The sequence below is a fragment of the Pempheris klunzingeri genome, chromosome 7 (assembly GCF_042242105.1).
Source record: "Pempheris klunzingeri isolate RE-2024b chromosome 7, fPemKlu1.hap1, whole genome shotgun sequence".
In the NCBI taxonomy this organism is placed as follows: domain Eukaryota; kingdom Metazoa; phylum Chordata; class Actinopteri; order Acropomatiformes; family Pempheridae; genus Pempheris; species Pempheris klunzingeri.
In genome coordinates this window covers 10,009,320-10,025,657 of record NC_092018.1, presented here as the reverse complement: position 1 = coordinate 10,025,657, position 16,338 = coordinate 10,009,320, and the positions used below count along the sequence as shown (strand labels likewise).

General features: G+C 43.2%; 4 protein-coding genes across 5 annotated transcripts; 3 read left to right on the top strand and 1 right to left on the bottom strand.

The window, feature by feature from the left end:
- The first annotated feature begins 225 nt into the window (after positions 1 to 225).
- On the top strand, positions 226 to 2,919 carry LOC139204087 (betaine--homocysteine S-methyltransferase 1-like). The gene is made up of 8 exons (XM_070834050.1): positions 226 to 301; positions 867 to 999; positions 1,122 to 1,234; positions 1,391 to 1,582; positions 1,702 to 1,849; positions 1,962 to 2,144; positions 2,248 to 2,476; positions 2,579 to 2,919. The coding sequence occupies exons 1-8, from the start codon at positions 284 to 286 to the stop codon at positions 2,766 to 2,768; spliced, it is 1,206 nt and encodes a 401-aa protein (XP_070690151.1). The 5' UTR covers positions 226 to 283; the 3' UTR covers positions 2,769 to 2,919.
- Positions 2,920 to 3,338: 419 nt separating this feature from the next.
- On the top strand, positions 3,339 to 7,093 carry LOC139204183 (betaine--homocysteine S-methyltransferase 1-like). The gene is made up of 8 exons (XM_070834161.1): positions 3,339 to 3,393; positions 4,257 to 4,389; positions 4,562 to 4,674; positions 4,915 to 5,106; positions 5,222 to 5,369; positions 5,866 to 6,048; positions 6,266 to 6,494; positions 6,612 to 7,093. The coding sequence occupies exons 1-8, from the start codon at positions 3,376 to 3,378 to the stop codon at positions 6,787 to 6,789; spliced, it is 1,194 nt and encodes a 397-aa protein (XP_070690262.1). The 5' UTR covers positions 3,339 to 3,375; the 3' UTR covers positions 6,790 to 7,093.
- A 1,133-nt stretch (positions 7,094 to 8,226) lies between these two features.
- kgd4 (alpha-ketoglutarate dehydrogenase subunit 4) lies at positions 8,227 to 11,535 on the top strand. 2 transcript variants are annotated; one of them, XM_070834060.1, is made up of 5 exons: positions 8,227 to 8,518; positions 8,750 to 8,848; positions 9,878 to 9,941; positions 10,323 to 10,531; positions 10,920 to 11,535. In XM_070834060.1, the coding sequence occupies exons 2-5, from the start codon at positions 8,795 to 8,797 to the stop codon at positions 10,935 to 10,937; spliced, it is 345 nt and encodes a 114-aa protein (XP_070690161.1). In that variant the 5' UTR covers positions 8,227 to 8,518; positions 8,750 to 8,794; the 3' UTR covers positions 10,938 to 11,535. The 2 variants fall into 2 exon arrangements, with proteins under 2 accessions (XP_070690161.1, XP_070690160.1); XM_070834059.1 differs by having other exon boundaries at positions 8,227 to 8,526.
- pdxp (pyridoxal (pyridoxine, vitamin B6) phosphatase) lies at positions 11,378 to 14,764 on the bottom strand. Its single transcript, XM_070834058.1, has 2 exons — positions 13,969 to 14,764; positions 11,378 to 12,821 (listed from the first exon to the last, which is right to left on the bottom strand). The coding sequence occupies exons 1-2, from the start codon at positions 14,564 to 14,566 to the stop codon at positions 12,475 to 12,477; spliced, it is 945 nt and encodes a 314-aa protein (XP_070690159.1). The 5' UTR covers positions 14,567 to 14,764; the 3' UTR covers positions 11,378 to 12,474.
- Between the last annotated feature and the right edge of the window lie 1,574 nt (positions 14,765 to 16,338).

Sequence of the window (16,338 nt, the reverse complement as noted above, 5' to 3'; positions counted from 1 at the left end):
TGGGAGTAAGTTAATGTTAAAACTAGAGGTATTAATATAATCATTAAACTGGCAGTCCCTGTCTTGCCTGAACTCATGCCATCTTCATTGATCTGTGAGCCCAACTCTGTTGCACAATTTCCAAACAAACATGTGGCAATTATACATGAATCTGGCACCAAAATGATGTCCTCCCATATTCACCCAGCTGTATAAAATTGGTGAGGAGTCTCTGCACCCTTCCAGTGACAGGGGTTCGCAGTTACCAAGTGCTTAGTTCTGCAACTGAAACTAGGACAAGGAGATGGCACCTGTCAAGAAGGTAAAATAATGTTTCTGCAGACAACACTGCACGTTTTCGTGGTTCGAGGTTTCGTTGATGCAGCATGCCACAGTTTAAGATCATGCAGGGTCATTGCATGCTGTAGGTCATAAGTTGTGCTATTGGTCGATGGACTGTGGTGTTGTTAAGAAAATGTTGTCAGTGCAGGTTTTGCGTGTGCGCATATGTGGTTTGGGAAATAGCCAGACTAAAGCGGTCACTGCTGGACAATCTCAGACTAAAAACAGCTTTTATCTTTGCACCTTTGTACCTGAACTTAATCCTCTATCACATAAACACGTACACAATCATAGACGTTTTATTGCTCACATAGAAAATTGTCGGTCTCCTGTAAACTGTGACATATACTGCAAAACTGTTCACATATGACATCACCTGTCTGTGCTCTTATACTGTATTTAAATCACATAAATTGTGTTTTTACTTTATTAGCCTTCCCTATTGTATTTCTAGAGATAATAAGCAATCCTCAAAATTCCAGTAAACTAATAAGCCATTCAGCGTCGATGGTGATGTTTGTGCGTGGGTCCCTCTACTCCCACAGGGTATCCTTGAGCGTCTGAATGCTGGGGAAGTGGTGATCGGCGATGGAGGTTTTGTGTTTGCTCTGGAGAAGAGGGGGTATGTGAAGGCCGGGCCATGGACTCCTGAGGCTACTGTCACACACCCTGAGGCTGGTAAGACAGACAGCACACACATATATCGCATCCAAAACCACATGAAGCCCCACGGGAAGGTGCTTGAACCCAAAAGCACAAAGTTATCCGTTTAATATGACAAATCTGTGTGTTTCTGTCAGTGCGGCAGCTGCATAGGGAATTCCTGAGGGCAGGAGCTAATATCATGCAGACATTCACATTCTACGCCAGTGATGACAAACTGGAGAACAGGGGTCAGTCCTTGGCAATCTCTGTAAGTACTCAACTATAGCACGGTACTGCCAAGATTAGAGAGTGTGCAGATCTTGCAGATTTTACCCCTCACCGATTGTGGACAAATCAATAAACATAATGTGTATTGCACACAGCATGATCAACAACAAACTCACCACCTGCCTCATTCTTCCAGGGGGCAAAAATCAATGAAGCAGCCTGTGACCTGGCAAAGGAAGTAGCAAGTGAAGGAGATGCACTGGTAGCCGGAGGAGTGTGTCAGACTCCGTCCTACCTGAGCTGCAAGAGTGAGACAGAAGTGAAGGCCATCTTCAAGAAACAGCTGGAAGTGTTCATGAAGAAGGATGTGGATTTCCTGATTGCCGAGGTGGATTTATGTCTTATTTCATTTTGTTAAGTGCACATCATGTCAAAACTCCTTCAATCTGAAATATCATTAGTGGAGCAAATAAACACCCTGCTGTGACTGCGTCTCCGTCATTGCAGTACTTTGAGCATGTTGAGGAGGCAGAGTGGGCCGTGCAGGTGTTGAAGACCAGCGGAAAGCCTGTGGCTGCCTCCTTGTGCATCGGACCAGAGGGAGACATGCACGGCATCTCAGCCGGAGAGTGTGCTGTCAGGCTGGTGAAGGCCGGTACGTATTTAGTCAAGCTTGTGCGATCTCACAACTTATCCCTTTGTTTCTTCATTTGAAAGCCAACTGTGTTGCTCTGATATGTTGGTAACCATTTCCCTCTGTTCTCCAGGTGCCCAGATTGTGGGAGTCAACTGCCACTTTGACCCCATGACTTGCGTGAAGGCTGTTAAGCTGATGAAGGAAGGAGTGGAGAAGGCTAAGCTGAAGGCTCACTACATGGTGCAGCCTCTTGCCTTCCACACTCCCGACTGCAGTTGTCAGGGATTCATCGACTTGCCAGAATTCCCCTTCGGTAATATGTTTGGCTTTGACATTAAAAGAAAGAAAAAAAGCATCACCAGGTGAGTTTTGTTGGCAGTTTTTCACAACTGTCTCCTTTTTCCTTCTGCTCTCAGCCTTAGAGCCCAGGATCCTTACCCGCTGGGACATGCATGCATATGCCAGAGAGGCCTACAAGGCTGGCATCCGATTCATTGGTGGCTGCTGTGGGTTTGAGCCGTACCACATCAGGGCTGTGGCAGAGGAGCTGGCCCGTGAGAGAGGGATAATGGCACCTGGCTCAGAGAAACATGGAATGTGGGGTGCTGGCCTGGAGATGCACACCAAACCCTGGGTCAGAGCCAGGTAAACCATTTAAAATAGTCACTGAAATGCACACAAATTTATTTTTCTTATTTGTATTTTATTACTTTCCCTGTGTGTAACCTGTGTCTTTATCTCCTCAAGGTCCCGTCGTGAGTACTGGGAGAATCTCTTGCCCGCATCTGGTCGTCCCAAGTGCCCGTCCGTGTCCACACCAGAAGGCTGGGGCGTGACCAAGGGTCATGCCGACCTGATGCAGCACAGAGAGGCCACCAGCACCCAGGAAATGAAGCACGTGCTGGAGATGCAGAAGAAGGCCAAGTCCTCTGCATGAACAAGGCAGAGTGAGAAAACAAGAGGCAACAAGAAGGGATAAGGGGGAAAGAGTTCAGTTTGGAGGAAAAAAGCACTTGTAACATCGATGCTCCACTTGTGGAGTATTACTTTGTAAACCCCTAAACAATAAACCTGGGTTTGTTACTCAATTTTATGGCTACGTGTTGTCCATTAAAAGAAAGATTTAAAAAATGTGTCTAAATTATATGTCACACATTGCACATATAGACTAAATTAGATGTGACTCAGTCAGTAGTGGTTTCTTAACACTACCATCAAGTTGGCCTTTATTTTTGTTTAAATTTAATTTGTCTCTTCAGGGTCAAAAAAGGAAAACCCTCAAACTATCAGGAAGACAGACAAACACCCCAACAGCCGTAATTAATCCGGACTAAACTAGTAACACACACTCACAATACTCTCATTCAGTGAAAGAGGGGAGGGGAAGGAGTAAACACTGTAGTTGTGTAACTTGCTTCTTGCCAATCAGAGCAGCTCTTACTTAGACCCCTCCCCTACTTCAGACAGATTTATAGTGGCCCTCTGCTCCATTCTAATGTTGCTTCAGCTTTTGAGCAGTCAGGGGTCCACACAGCTGCAGGATTATGGCACCAGGAAAGAAGGTACGTGTGGAGAGGTGTGGTATGCAATCAGGACCGTCCTGCAGGATATGCATGCAGGGAGTTACAACTGGTAGTTTTGTGGAATGCTCTGCTGAACAAGTGAATGCAGTTTAAATAGTTTGTAGATGAACCCAAGATTTTTTTGTCACTTATCTCTAGTAGGATCTGTCAATACAAAAAATTGTTTAATGAGGAAAATTCACTTTAAATAATAATTAGTTCAAATTAATTTCCAACTTTTTACTTTGTGTTCCTCAATAAGAAACAAGAGTTCAATTCTTCCCAGATAATAGAGGAGTTACTTTTAATTGCTGCTTTATTATTGTTGAATTTCTAGGATTTGTTATGTTTTATATAAGATATCTGGAGAGGGTTAATACATGACTGCATGCCAGATGGCGTTTTTCTTACATTCAAATGGGTGAATGAATGAATAATAAATAAATAGAAAAATAAATCCAGTGCCACTGCAGTGAATTGGAACTCATTTCAGTGATTGCTATTTAGCCAACAGTTTACAGTTTGCAGTTTACTCTGAATATAATGACAAATGCATTTTGCAGACACAAGTATGTTGGAGTCAAAAGGTTCAGTTCTATCAGTCATTAGTAGCTATTCTCACACATGTGCTGTTTCTTGATGACTCAGGGTCATTGAGAGCACTGGGGGTGTGGCTATGGATTTAGAAAACTACTATGCATGAGACATACTGCGTAGGTATACCATTTATTCCAGTCTGGCTACAGGTGGGCCATAGTGCTGTACAGGGCCCACACTACAGAGTAGTATACTGGTGTCAAGGATTCTTTGAATGAAAACCTTCAAGCCTCAGTGCCTCATCTCCAGCCTGATTATTATCACAGGGAATCTTGGAGCGTCTTGGCGCTGGGGAGATTGTGATCGGCGATGGAGGCTTCGTGTTTGCCCTGGAGAAGAGAGGCTACGTGAAGGCCGGTCCCTGGACCCCTGAAGCAGCCGCAGAACACCCTGAAGCAGGTGGGAACAAGCTATTTTACCAACTTTAATACTCTATTTCGACTTTAAATGGCGTCCTCGCTATCCACTGCTGGTGTTACCTGCAAATGACCTTTCCATATATATAATGTGTCCCAGTTCAGATGGATTTGCTTGTATGTTTGCCTTATGGTGTGATCTGTTTGTGTTTCAGTCCGACAGCTGCACAGGGAGTTCCTGAGGGCCGGGGCCAACGTTATGCAGACCTTCACCTTCTACGCCAGTGACGACAAACTGGAGAACAGAGGCAACAAAATCACTTTCACTGTAAGTTAAATGGGACATCACACCCCTTTCATAGGAACAAGTAGAATATCTTGCAGATGGCTGCTATTCTGTACACTGAAAACAGCTGCTGGATTGTTATCATGTAGCAAAAAATGTAGAAGCACTGCTCTTTTGCAGTATGTATAAACTTTTAATCTCAGTTTCCACTCTTTATAGAAACACACGTGATATTCCTTTATACATACCTTTGTTTAGCCATAACTTTGCTTTGTTCCGCAGGGAGCTCAGGTCAATGAGGCCGCCTGCGATTTGGCACGTGAGGTTGCCAATGAGGGCGACGCTCTGGTTGCCGGGGGAGTGTGTCAGACTCCATCCTATCTGAGCTGCAAGAGTGAGTCAGAGGTGAAGACCATCTTCAAGAAACAGCTGGATGTGTTCATCAAGAAAAACGTGGACTTCCTGATTGCTGAGGTAGACATTTTTTTGCAAACATCAATTTGCCAGAAGAACATCTGAATACATCCCTTACTTTTTTTAGCCTCTTCTGGTGGATGTTTGACGGAGTGCTGATGTCTCTGTCCTGCAGTACTTTGAGCATGTTGAAGAGGCCGTTTGGGCTGTGGAGGTCCTGAAGGCAACAGGGAAGCCCGTAGCTGCTTCTTTGTGTATCGGACCTGAGGGAGACATGCACGGCATCTCACCTGCAGAGTGCGCTGTCAGGCTGGTCAAAGCCGGTGGGTACAGTGTTCTTAAAGATACCCCCTTGTTATTGGTCTACGTCAACCAAAAAGGGATAATCCGCATTTTTCTTGCTAGATGAACTAAACAGTAATTGGAATTCCAGTTTTTGAATGTTAGAGGAATACTGAAATTTGAGATTTTTTCTTTAAAAACTTAAAATTAACCCATCTTGTCCTCATGTGACCTCTCTGTAGTGTCACTAGGCAGTGTTTCCTAAGATAGCAAGGGCAAAATTTCCTACCAGTAGACATGAGATACTGGATGCCACATTTCTTCTCAGTCTGTTGGTATTAGGACTCAATAACTGGGGCCAGCCTGCAGGTCAAAACTGTCAGTGCCAAATGTCAACCATTTATAAGTAGTCAGCCAAATTCAACCCAAACCTTGCAACCAAAACTGTAAACCACACTTTGTGTTGTCTCTCTCGCATGTGTGCTTTCTTTGCTTATCTGTAACAGGCAGCTCACACCAATGCATGTCGTTCTTTAGGTGCCCAGATTGTTGGAGTCAACTGCCACTTTGACCCCATGACTTGCGTGGAGGCTGTCAAGATGATGAAGGAGGGAGTGGAGAAAGCAGGCCTTAAGGCTCATTACATGGTGCAGCCACTAGCATACCACACCCCCGACTGCAGCTGTCAGGGATTCATCGATCTGCCAGAATTCCCCTTCGGTAATATACATGTAATATAATATTACATGAATGTAATCATGTGTAAAACTGAACGCAAACTCTAAAAAAGTGTTTTCTCAGCATGCGTGCACATACACCCTCTGCTGGTGCACTGCATTACATTGCAGCAAGGTCAACCATTCAACACAAAAACCCACAGTTTAACCATGAGCAACCAACCTGTAGTCTAATCTGTATAAACCGAATCTTCTGTCAGGTCTGGAGCCCAGGATCCTGACTCGCTGGGACATGCACAAGTACGCCAGAGAGGCCTACAACGCAGGCATTCACTTCATTGGTGGCTGCTGTGGATTTGAGCCCTATCACATCAGGGCTGTGGCAGAGGAGCTCGCCCTTGAGAGAGGCTTCCTCCCATCTGCATCAGAGAAACACGGCAGCTGGGGTGCTGGTTTGGAGATGCACACCAAGCCCTGGGTCAGAGCCAGGTCAGAAGCAGTTTTTAGTGTGTTGGTTTGTCACAGAATACAAAAAAGTTTGCATGTAAATTCAGTCAAGTGGCTCTTTGGCACTGGTGAGTATTCTTGTCTTTTTCTCTCTTTTAGAGCCCGTCGTGACTACTGGCAGAACCTGAAGCCAGCCTCTGGTCGCCCCCAGTGTTCCTCCATGTCTGTGCCTGATGGCTGGGGTGTTACCAAGGGCCACACTGATCTCATGCAGCAGAAAGAGGCCACCTCTCAGGACCAACTCAAGCAGCTGTTCGACAGGTCAAAGACCCACTGAGTCAGTCTGTCTCCTTCAGACCTGGCAGCAGAGCTGAGTCAAACAGCCGCGCCGTGGAGCTACTGATGCAGTGCAGTGGTGTGCTCTGCCTGTACACAGTGCTGTCAGGGGCCGAATCTTCACTTGAGACGGGCACTGTTCTGTGCATCTGTTTATTGTAAAACTGTAGTGTATGTGAAGCCACAGTGGTGTCTCAAGTTAGGAGTCGACCCGTGTTAACATTGGGACCTTTTTTGTTTTCCATGACTCTGGACCAGTTTGTTTAATAAAATAAGATCTAATAAAATGTGAATTGGCCACTTTACTGTTGAGATGTTGCCTTTTTAGCGTGGATGGATTGGTGAAAGCAGGGCGGGGGATGTTTTATATGTCTGATTTATCAGTTCCATCATCTGTAGATCTGTGATGATCTTGGCACTATGCATGCAAGCAAACGTACCATTGGAAATGATGCACTTACACATAAAATATAAACACGAACACGTTGAAATGCAGCTTGAACACAACGAGAAGTCAAATTTAATAGTATGGCCAGTAAAAGTGATTTTTTTTTTATTACCTCCAGCTTGTGCTTGCCATGGAAAAAGAAAAGAAATTAATTGTAGGCCTGTTATTTACATTTGACAGCATACCCATATCAACAGTGTGTGCTGTTAATAAAGTGACTCTGCAGTCTGCATGATAGAATGTCAGAACTTGTCATAAAGGTTTGTAACTCCCAAAGTCCCACACTGCGGTTTAAAGGTTGAATTTGTAAGTATACAGTAAAGATAGACACCAAACGTCTCATAGCTTTAGAGAATTGTACAATGAAGGAGGAATCCAGTAGATGGCGCTGTTCTGATATCATGTACTATAAACTTGACATTGGCTACAGGGAGCCTTATAAAAAAGATGATCCACCAGAGAGCAATAATCATAACAAGTTGGGCCACTGCTATTTTTTTTTATTCAGTGTGTTATAGGAAGACTTCCCACAGGAGTTCCCACACCGTATTTTCTTTTCAAAGATTTTATCTTTTGTATTAAAGGGGCACTGCACATATTTTACACAATTTACAATTTATTCTATACAATTTACTTTTCATGCACAGCTTTGCTCAGTTTAAAAGTGTTTTATTAGCCTGGTGGTGTCATCAGGGTCATCTCACCTTATATTATATTATATTACATTACATTATATTATATTATATTATATTATATTATATTATATTATATTATATTATATTATATTATATTATATTATATTATATTATATTATATTGGTGGTTGTGAGTTTTCTGCTGGTGACACATCTCTATATAGAAGAGCTCTGCTGCTGATCTCCTCTCTGATTGGTCGAGCCGTGACCATCTGACCTGGTTATCCGTGTTTTTTCTAAGGTGGACTGAAATAAAAGACAGGGTATGATATTTGCCTTTGCCTAGTGCTGTAAGTCCTGCGTGTTCACTTTCATTTATCTCACTGACATTATTGGAGCCTTTTAAATGCTGTATGAGGAATAAAAACCCTTGGAAGCCTAATTGGACCTCGGCAGGTATCTTTTTTATAGCGGATTAAGGTCTTTTATTGGTCTATTTTTGTTTTGTCCTTTATTTGACAGGAGGCTAACTTACACCAAAGCGTGATACGGCTCAGTATGGACTGAGGATCTGACCTGTCGGGGACTACACATCTATCGGCTGCTCTCCATAGTCGCAGTGACGAGGAGATAACGACATAACCAGAGGTACTAAGGTATAGCTAATAAATATTAACGCTTTATACTTTCTAGTCTTGGTTATATAAATATTAATACCCCTAACTCAACCTCCCATTGATGCTTTTTATCTATAGACTGTAAGAGCCACAATACCCCCTGCACCATAACCATTAACCGCATCCTCTGGACCACTGCGTGTTTAATGTATAGACTTCGCCCTTAACAACAACAACGGCGCCATCTTGTGGTGTCTTTCAGCCGCTGCAGGCAGCCTCTGATACCGGAAGTGAACCTGAGGTCGTCATGGGGAGCAAAGTCAGCTCCAAAATGGCAGCTCCTACCGCCCGAGTGATTCAGGTAACGTCGCCCATGAACATTTTAATCCCTGTAGGCATTGTTGTGTTGAGCCAAAATGAAGGTTGTAAACTTAAACTGTTGCTTTTCTGGTGCACCGATTTGGCGATGATTTATTTTGGCGGGGCCCTTTTTTGGTGATAAATGCCGTCGTACCCTTGTTGATGTCCTTGTTAAACCACAAAACTCCCTGTCGTGTCGTGTGTTTTATCACGCTGAGACAGCAGCAGCAGCACTATTTTACTGAGTAAATCATAACTGACGCTAATTGACATCTCTTCTGTCCCGTCAGTGCTGTTAGGTCAGTCAGTCCCGGCTCATAGCTGGACTCAGATCTGTTCAGGAGGTAGAAAACTTCATCCAGAGCTGAAATTAACCTAAAAATGGCCGTGAGACAGAGACAGAGACATAGCTGAGTTATTCACTCACTATTTCACTCATTTTGCTCTATTTTCTTGCTCAAAGACAGATACAACTATCTGACAGCCTCCTCACTTCTAGCCACATGTGTACACCAGTGCATGGATCAGTTCTGCAGCTGATTAATATTGTTTTTATGATTTGATTTTAATCTTTAATGTCTGAAAATAGTTTTAAAAGAAGGCCTGACACTGCTGGTGCTGCCTTTAAGTTTGCTCTGTTTGGATCATTCCAAAACTTAAAGACAGTCCATTTACAGTTTGAATTAAGGTTTGTTACTGAGCAATGAAAAACAGCAGACTTGCATTAGGGAAGGTTGGACCAGGATGTTTGGCTACTTTTGCTGCCCTTGTGACTTTAACGATTCATTCATGATCAGGATTGTTTTCTGTCCCTCTGATGGTTTGTTTCAGCGTTAGTGTGGATCAAAGTTACGGTCGTCTTAGGCACATCTTGTGTGAGTCTCCTGTCACAGTCTGAGGCTACTGAAGAGTTATTTGTAGGCTTTTGCTGCCCGTGTTCGGAGGTATCTGAAATACTCTGCTGGTCACGGCTGTACAAAATGAAACCGTTCTTAATTCACTCTGTTTGATTTAATCTGTGTGTGTGCAGACTGTTCGGCCTCACGCTCCTCTGATCAAGTTCCCCAAAAGACAAGACATCCCAAAGCCCAGCGGTGAGTATGGAGAGAGTGAACAATGACCTTAGTACGTTGTTGACTAGATAGCCTAAATGAAGGGACCCACCCTAAAAAGCAGCTCATGGTGATGTAACTGGTACTTCCTGGCTCATTTTATTCTTTCAGTGTTTTTTCTCAGCATCACTTCGGATTGAGAAACTGTATTTAAGTAAAGCTGCAATATAGTTTGACATTATTGAGTTTTAAACAGTGTGTAAGGTTGTTAACCAACAATAATTTGAACACTTGCCTTTGCCTACATATGGACTGCTGTTTACAATACCATGATAGATGTTTTTTGTTTTTTAATATGTTCCCCATTGATGCTTCTTGAGTTGCCTTTTAATCAATAGAATTTTTTTTCCTGTCCTTTTCTAGCCCAAGAGGCACTGAAAATATTAGCAGTTAGTTTGCCACCACACAACGCTCCAGGGTCCCCCTCCGCTGCAGCGCCGCCTCCCTCATCAAGACCTCATGCAACTTTGTCCCCAATCCCTGGCACGCCAGACACCCTGGCCTCTGTTCAGCTACTAACTTCAAGGTTCCGCAGGAGACCACTGACTGTAGATGAAATGGAATATATTCAGGTGAGAGGACCATGAACCTTTTAGCCCTTTAAAACCAAGCAGAGTGGATGGAAGTAGTGAAGGGGAGGGGGAAATGTGCTTGAACAGTTCACTGGGTATCAGTTAGAACTAAACCTTTTGCCCTTGGTTAAAGATAAACCTGCACAGAAACCTTTGGCCTTAAAACCCTGATAGAGTTTAACTGCTGTTTGTATAGATGGTGTCATCAACTAGACTGGAGGGAAGAGTTTTGGTTTGCACCGACATAAAGGAATTGTATTGGATTTATACTAACAGGAAAGTGTGTCATGCATCACATGAGGAGCTTTCCTGTCCTTTTACTAATTGCTAAATGGTAATTCTTCTTTTTCCTTACTGATTTGTTTTCTACTGTCTTTCTTTACCACAGCGTGGTGGACCAGAGTGACATGAAGCGACTCAATCACTGCAGCCAAAGCCCTTATCTGTTGGAGATGTGTCTTTAATTCTGAGAATCTAATGCCACATGGTGTAGAATAAACTATTACATAAATCCGGTTAAAATGTACATACGTTTGTTTTTTAGTTGTTAAATCTTGATTGTATTTAATGTTCACTATAAGGGACGTCATCATTGTATTACACACAGCAAAGCCATAATAATGGCTTCTAGGTTTTTTCTCATTTAAAGAACTGGCACCACAACTGTTTAATATTCTGGTTCAATCTTGGTTTTAACATGATAACTAGCTCAACTCAACATTTCATTTTGACTTTTGAATTTTGTCATATGATTTCATTGAGCTTCATGTGCAATACCATCATCAGACCTAAAACCAAGCACGAGTCTCCGGGTTCATAGAGGAAAACAACTGGAGGGTTCCTTTGCTTTTCATTTCAATACCCTGACTCATCTGTTGTTTTATTTTTGGAGCTAAACACGTGGACGAGATGCTGGATATCAAGTTGCAACAGTACTGAGTGAAATGATGTTGAGTTCATGTGAACCACTGGATTTAAAAGATTAAAAGAATATTGTATTTTGACTGTGGTGTCCTTATCTTGTCCTTAGTTTGATGTAGACATGAAACAATCAGAAGATGATAAGGACATTTGTAATGAAAGGACATCATTGTCTTCAACAGATGAACAACATCATATTTAGGATTACTTTTAGGCTTTTATTGTTGTTACCATTGCTGGCATGCTCTATATGGTAAACATTAACAACATTGAAACTTCACAACAGCGCAGTATGACCAGCCACCATTAACATGTTACTGGTTTTCTAAACAAGTGATTCGGTAAGCTGTTTATTACTCAGATGGATATTGGCACAAGTAGTACAGACATGACAGAAAGGCCCAAAGTGAGTACACACTTCACCCGTCTGACTGGCAGATTGTCGTCTTAGTCTATACCAGAGCTGAGAAAAGCTCACACAGTTTTAGTTTCTAATCTTCTCGTCTTTGTCAGGGAGAAGTCACACCCAGGCAAACACATATGAGAAAACAACTGTGTTAGTAAGTACATGTCCGTCATTTGGCAAAAAAAAACAAAACATATCAAACCAGCTTGTAAACACATGAATGTTACAGAACAATTCATGGCTTTACAAAAATACCTCTGGATGTTCAAAACCCAATATCAAACACGAGCTATGAACAAGAAAGTGCAGTATATTCCGTTACTAATATAAACACTTACAGCAACCAGGAACCGTCAAGTCACAAATGGGCACGACACTAGAAGAAACACAGGTATGCACTGGAATACTCTATTTTGGGGAGAATATTCTGTCGCATGTCTTGGGCACAACATAAACGGCGCCGCCTTGTTGTTGAGGAGCATTCACAGTTTGTTATCATTGTGGATTGGAAGGTTTTTTTTTTTTTCTTTTTTCTTTTTGCAAACGCCAGACTAACCATTGCACTTGAAATGTGGTAGAAGCATCCTGTGCTCTGTGCCGGAGGCGAAAGGACTGGTCAGTTGCTCTGTTCGTCCAATTCCTCAAAAGCAGGTAAGAAATCGGCGATGGTGTCCACCACGTAGTCGGGCACCAGGCTGTGGTTGGTGGTCAGCTCACTATTCCTGTACTCCTGGGCCTCCTCGATCTGAGACACCCCGGTGAGAGTGAGCATGGTGTCGAGGCCGCAGTTGGACCCGAACAGCATGTCTGTCTCTAGGCGGTCCCCGACCATCAGGCACTGGGCGGGATCCACCCCCCTGAACTGGCTGGAGATGCACTCGAACATGAAGCGGCTGGGCTTGCCGATCACAGTGGCCTTGCGACCTGAGGACACCTCCAGGGCTGCAGTGAGGGACCCAGAACCTGCCGGGGGGGTAAAGAGAAGAGCGAGGTTAGATTATAAGGAACGTCAAGAGACATCCTCTCTCCCAGCCACCCACTTTTTAAATGTCGGGAGGTGGCAGTAAATGAGGAGAGAGAGAGACGAGAGATGACATGCGGCAAAGGCCCCAGGCTGGACTTGAACCAGGGTCATGTCCGTCCCATTATCACCTCATCTTGACGCCCTGCAAAATAGTTTTCATACCTTGAATATATCACTTCATGATGCATATTCATTCTTGAATACATCTGTGTTTAATAAAATCATCACACACTGACACACAGCTGAGGCCAGGTGGTATTTCAGCACAGGAATGATGGTTAGTGCTCTGAGTTCTGGGTTAAATATGCTGTAATGAAGCAGCCGTGTGCAGTCTGTGCTGCACACTCTGTGGGCTCCTTTAGGGTGGTGGGGTGTTCAAACAATGTGTGTTTTATGCAACTCTTGGAAAGTGATCAAGCTGAGTGAAAATGACAAAACAAAACCTCTACACCTCTTATTAATATACCGTGTATGTGTGTGTTGGCTTTAATTTTTTTTATATATTTGTTTTTCTTTATTTCCCTTTCCCCTGAATATTTAATATTTAGGGTGGGGGGTGTTTATAGATGTCACTGTATGACTCAATTCAAAAGCCAATAAATGTAAATGTGCACAAAAAAGTGAAAAGACTGGCAGTCACAGAGGGCCCCCCCCCCCCATTCAGCCATGGGTAACCCATCACAGTCAACACCATGACTTTTTGTGTTTTTGACAAAGTAAGTGTGCACTGCAGCAGAAATGCTGCTAGAATTTGCAGGTTGACCCATAACTCTAAAGCTCTGTTGTCTGTTTGATCATGCTGGACATGAAGAGAGGCTGTCTGAGTCCTCTACAAACCTCCATGTCACTGCAGAACCTCACCGGGGTCCTGTGCTACAGTACTGGATAAATATCATAGGAATCCAATGAATGAAACCTGTGGTCCAGGTAACATTTTCTTCAAGTGGGGATATTCTGCTGTCAGACTAGTCCCAGTAGGCCCTTTTGTCCATGTCACTAATACAAATATCCAGAAACAGGCTGAACAGAGCTGTGATGTGCAAAGAGAAACCTCTTTGAACAGAATGAAACTGAGCACCACCATACCTGGAAGTATCCTTCCGCCTGACAGGGGGTGCCAGGGGTCGTTGTCGGTGGCCAGGAACAGACAGTCCGGGTCCCTCAGGTAGCAGGAGGCTTTGGCCAGTTTGAGAAAAGTCAGTTTATCGTCATGTCCCACCAGCACTGCCTTGACGTCGGGAGCCAGGGCGCAGTTGTAGATGGTGGCGTCCGGATCGTCCGCCTCCTCCACGCAGGGGATGCCCGCCTCTTGCAGCTCTCTCCGCAGTCCGTCGCAGCCGATGACAAACACCTGGCCGCAGACCTTGACGACGTCTCTCAGGTAGAGAGCCGAGCAGTAGGACGAGCTGAAGATCTGCTCCAGCATCACGTCGGTGAAGCCCAGCCTATAAAACTTGTGCACATAATTCTCCCGGGGCCTGGTGCAGTTGTTGGTGACGAACACTACGTTTTTGCCGTGCCGGATCAGCGAATTCACCACCTTCGCCGCGCCCGTGATCGCCTTCTCTCCGTGCCATATGACCCCGTCGCAGTCGAAGAGGATGAAGTCCTTCGCCTCAAGCAGATTTCTAATCTGCGGACCTCGAATTTTCTGGCAGCCTTTGAACCCAAAGGCGCCCGCCATCCCGGCTTTTTCCTCCGTTTCTTCCGTGTTTCACCTGCTAATGGCTCCCCATGTCAAACGCTGGCGCATAATGTGGTGACAGACGGCGGGTAGAACGATATGAAAACAAATCGGTTCCGGGAAATCACATTGCAGAGTCCTTGGTGCGGTTACATACACGGGCAGCAGGCTACATAAACATTGACGTCTGACCACGCCCACGCTGACAACACCGACCAATCAAACTGCAGCGCTCTGACCAATCAGGTTCCTTTTATGAACAGCATCTCGAAAATTACATTGCGCCATCCTGGCAGCTGATGGACACTTTTAAATATGACATTTCATTTAAAAATGTGCATAACCTTTAAATATCAGAGTAAATAGTCGTGGAAGACGCACTCAGATCCTTTTCTCAAAGTATCGACAAGCCTGCCGCTCCAAAAATACTCCATTAAAAGTACATTTCTACATTCAAAAGTCATAAGTGAAAAATGTAAATCTATCTATCTATCTATCTATCTATCTATCTATCTATCTATCTATCTATCAGATTAATGCAGTGGAGTAAGAGGTATAATATTTCAATATTTCCCCTCCCTTCACATGAGTGAAGTAAAAGAATAAAGTAGCATAAAATAATATAAGTATAAGTAACTCCACGCTTAATTTTAATTATTATTATTGCTGTTGGTATTATTATAGTAATAATTATGGAGAAGGCCCCTAAACTGCAAACTGAGCAGCAAGTGTGGATTTAAGGAAAATGTTATGATTAATAAAACATTGGTAGTAATGTATAAGATCATGAAAGCTGTACCTTTAATAACAGTATTTGAATACATTTAATAAGTTATTTAATTGCCATTTATGAGCAGTAATAGATTTCTTTAGGCACAAGTCTCACTCTTAATCTATCAGGTCACTAGATGGGGCTCTAACCAAAGAACAACACAGATTTGTACTCCAGTACATACAGTGCATATCCACGTTGAATGCCAGCTACAGGCATCCTTTTCCCCACGTGTATACAAATTTATTTTCAGATCCATGACATCTCCTTCTGACTTAAAAACAACACAAAAATGTATGTATTTATGTTTAAAGGACTAATAATCAATGACTTATAATTTTGTCAACTTCAACATACTTCATCTTGTTGATTTTACTTTTTCATTGCAGGATACCTTAAGTAAAACTCTATCAAACGTAGTCTTATGGTTGTAAATTAAATGTATAGATGTTTGCAACTCCAACTTAAACCAAAATTGAAAAACAGAACTGTAGAGGAAATGTTGTTATGGTATTAAAATCACCCACAGTGGCACAGTTAATTACTTTTTGGACAGTTGTCTGTGTTGTCTGTTTTATTCTTCTCTAATCTATGATTTTTTTTGTTTTTATTGCATTGGTGTTTTCTTCTTCTGCTTCATTAGAGTTTGCTTTTTCTTTTTTTATCCCAGTGGTCCTGTCCTGTCATGCTTTGACTGCTTTGCCCCGTCTGTTTTGGATTGCGTGCGAGACAGAGGAAGACTCACTGGCACCTGCAACTGCCAAACAGGCAAATGAAATGCAGGGAAGGAATGAAAGAATGGACAGCTGAATGGACAGAGAATAAGCCGTCCTAATTGGTCATTATTTCCTTGCTGATCTATATTTTCTTCCCTGCTGATCCCCAACACAGATGTGAGGAGTGGGCGGTTAGGAGGGGTCTTCCAAGGCCTGATCTGCTCTGAACAGTGGCTTGAGCGCTGACCGTGAACATTGCTGTGTGCTTTTGTTTCTTGTTTAGA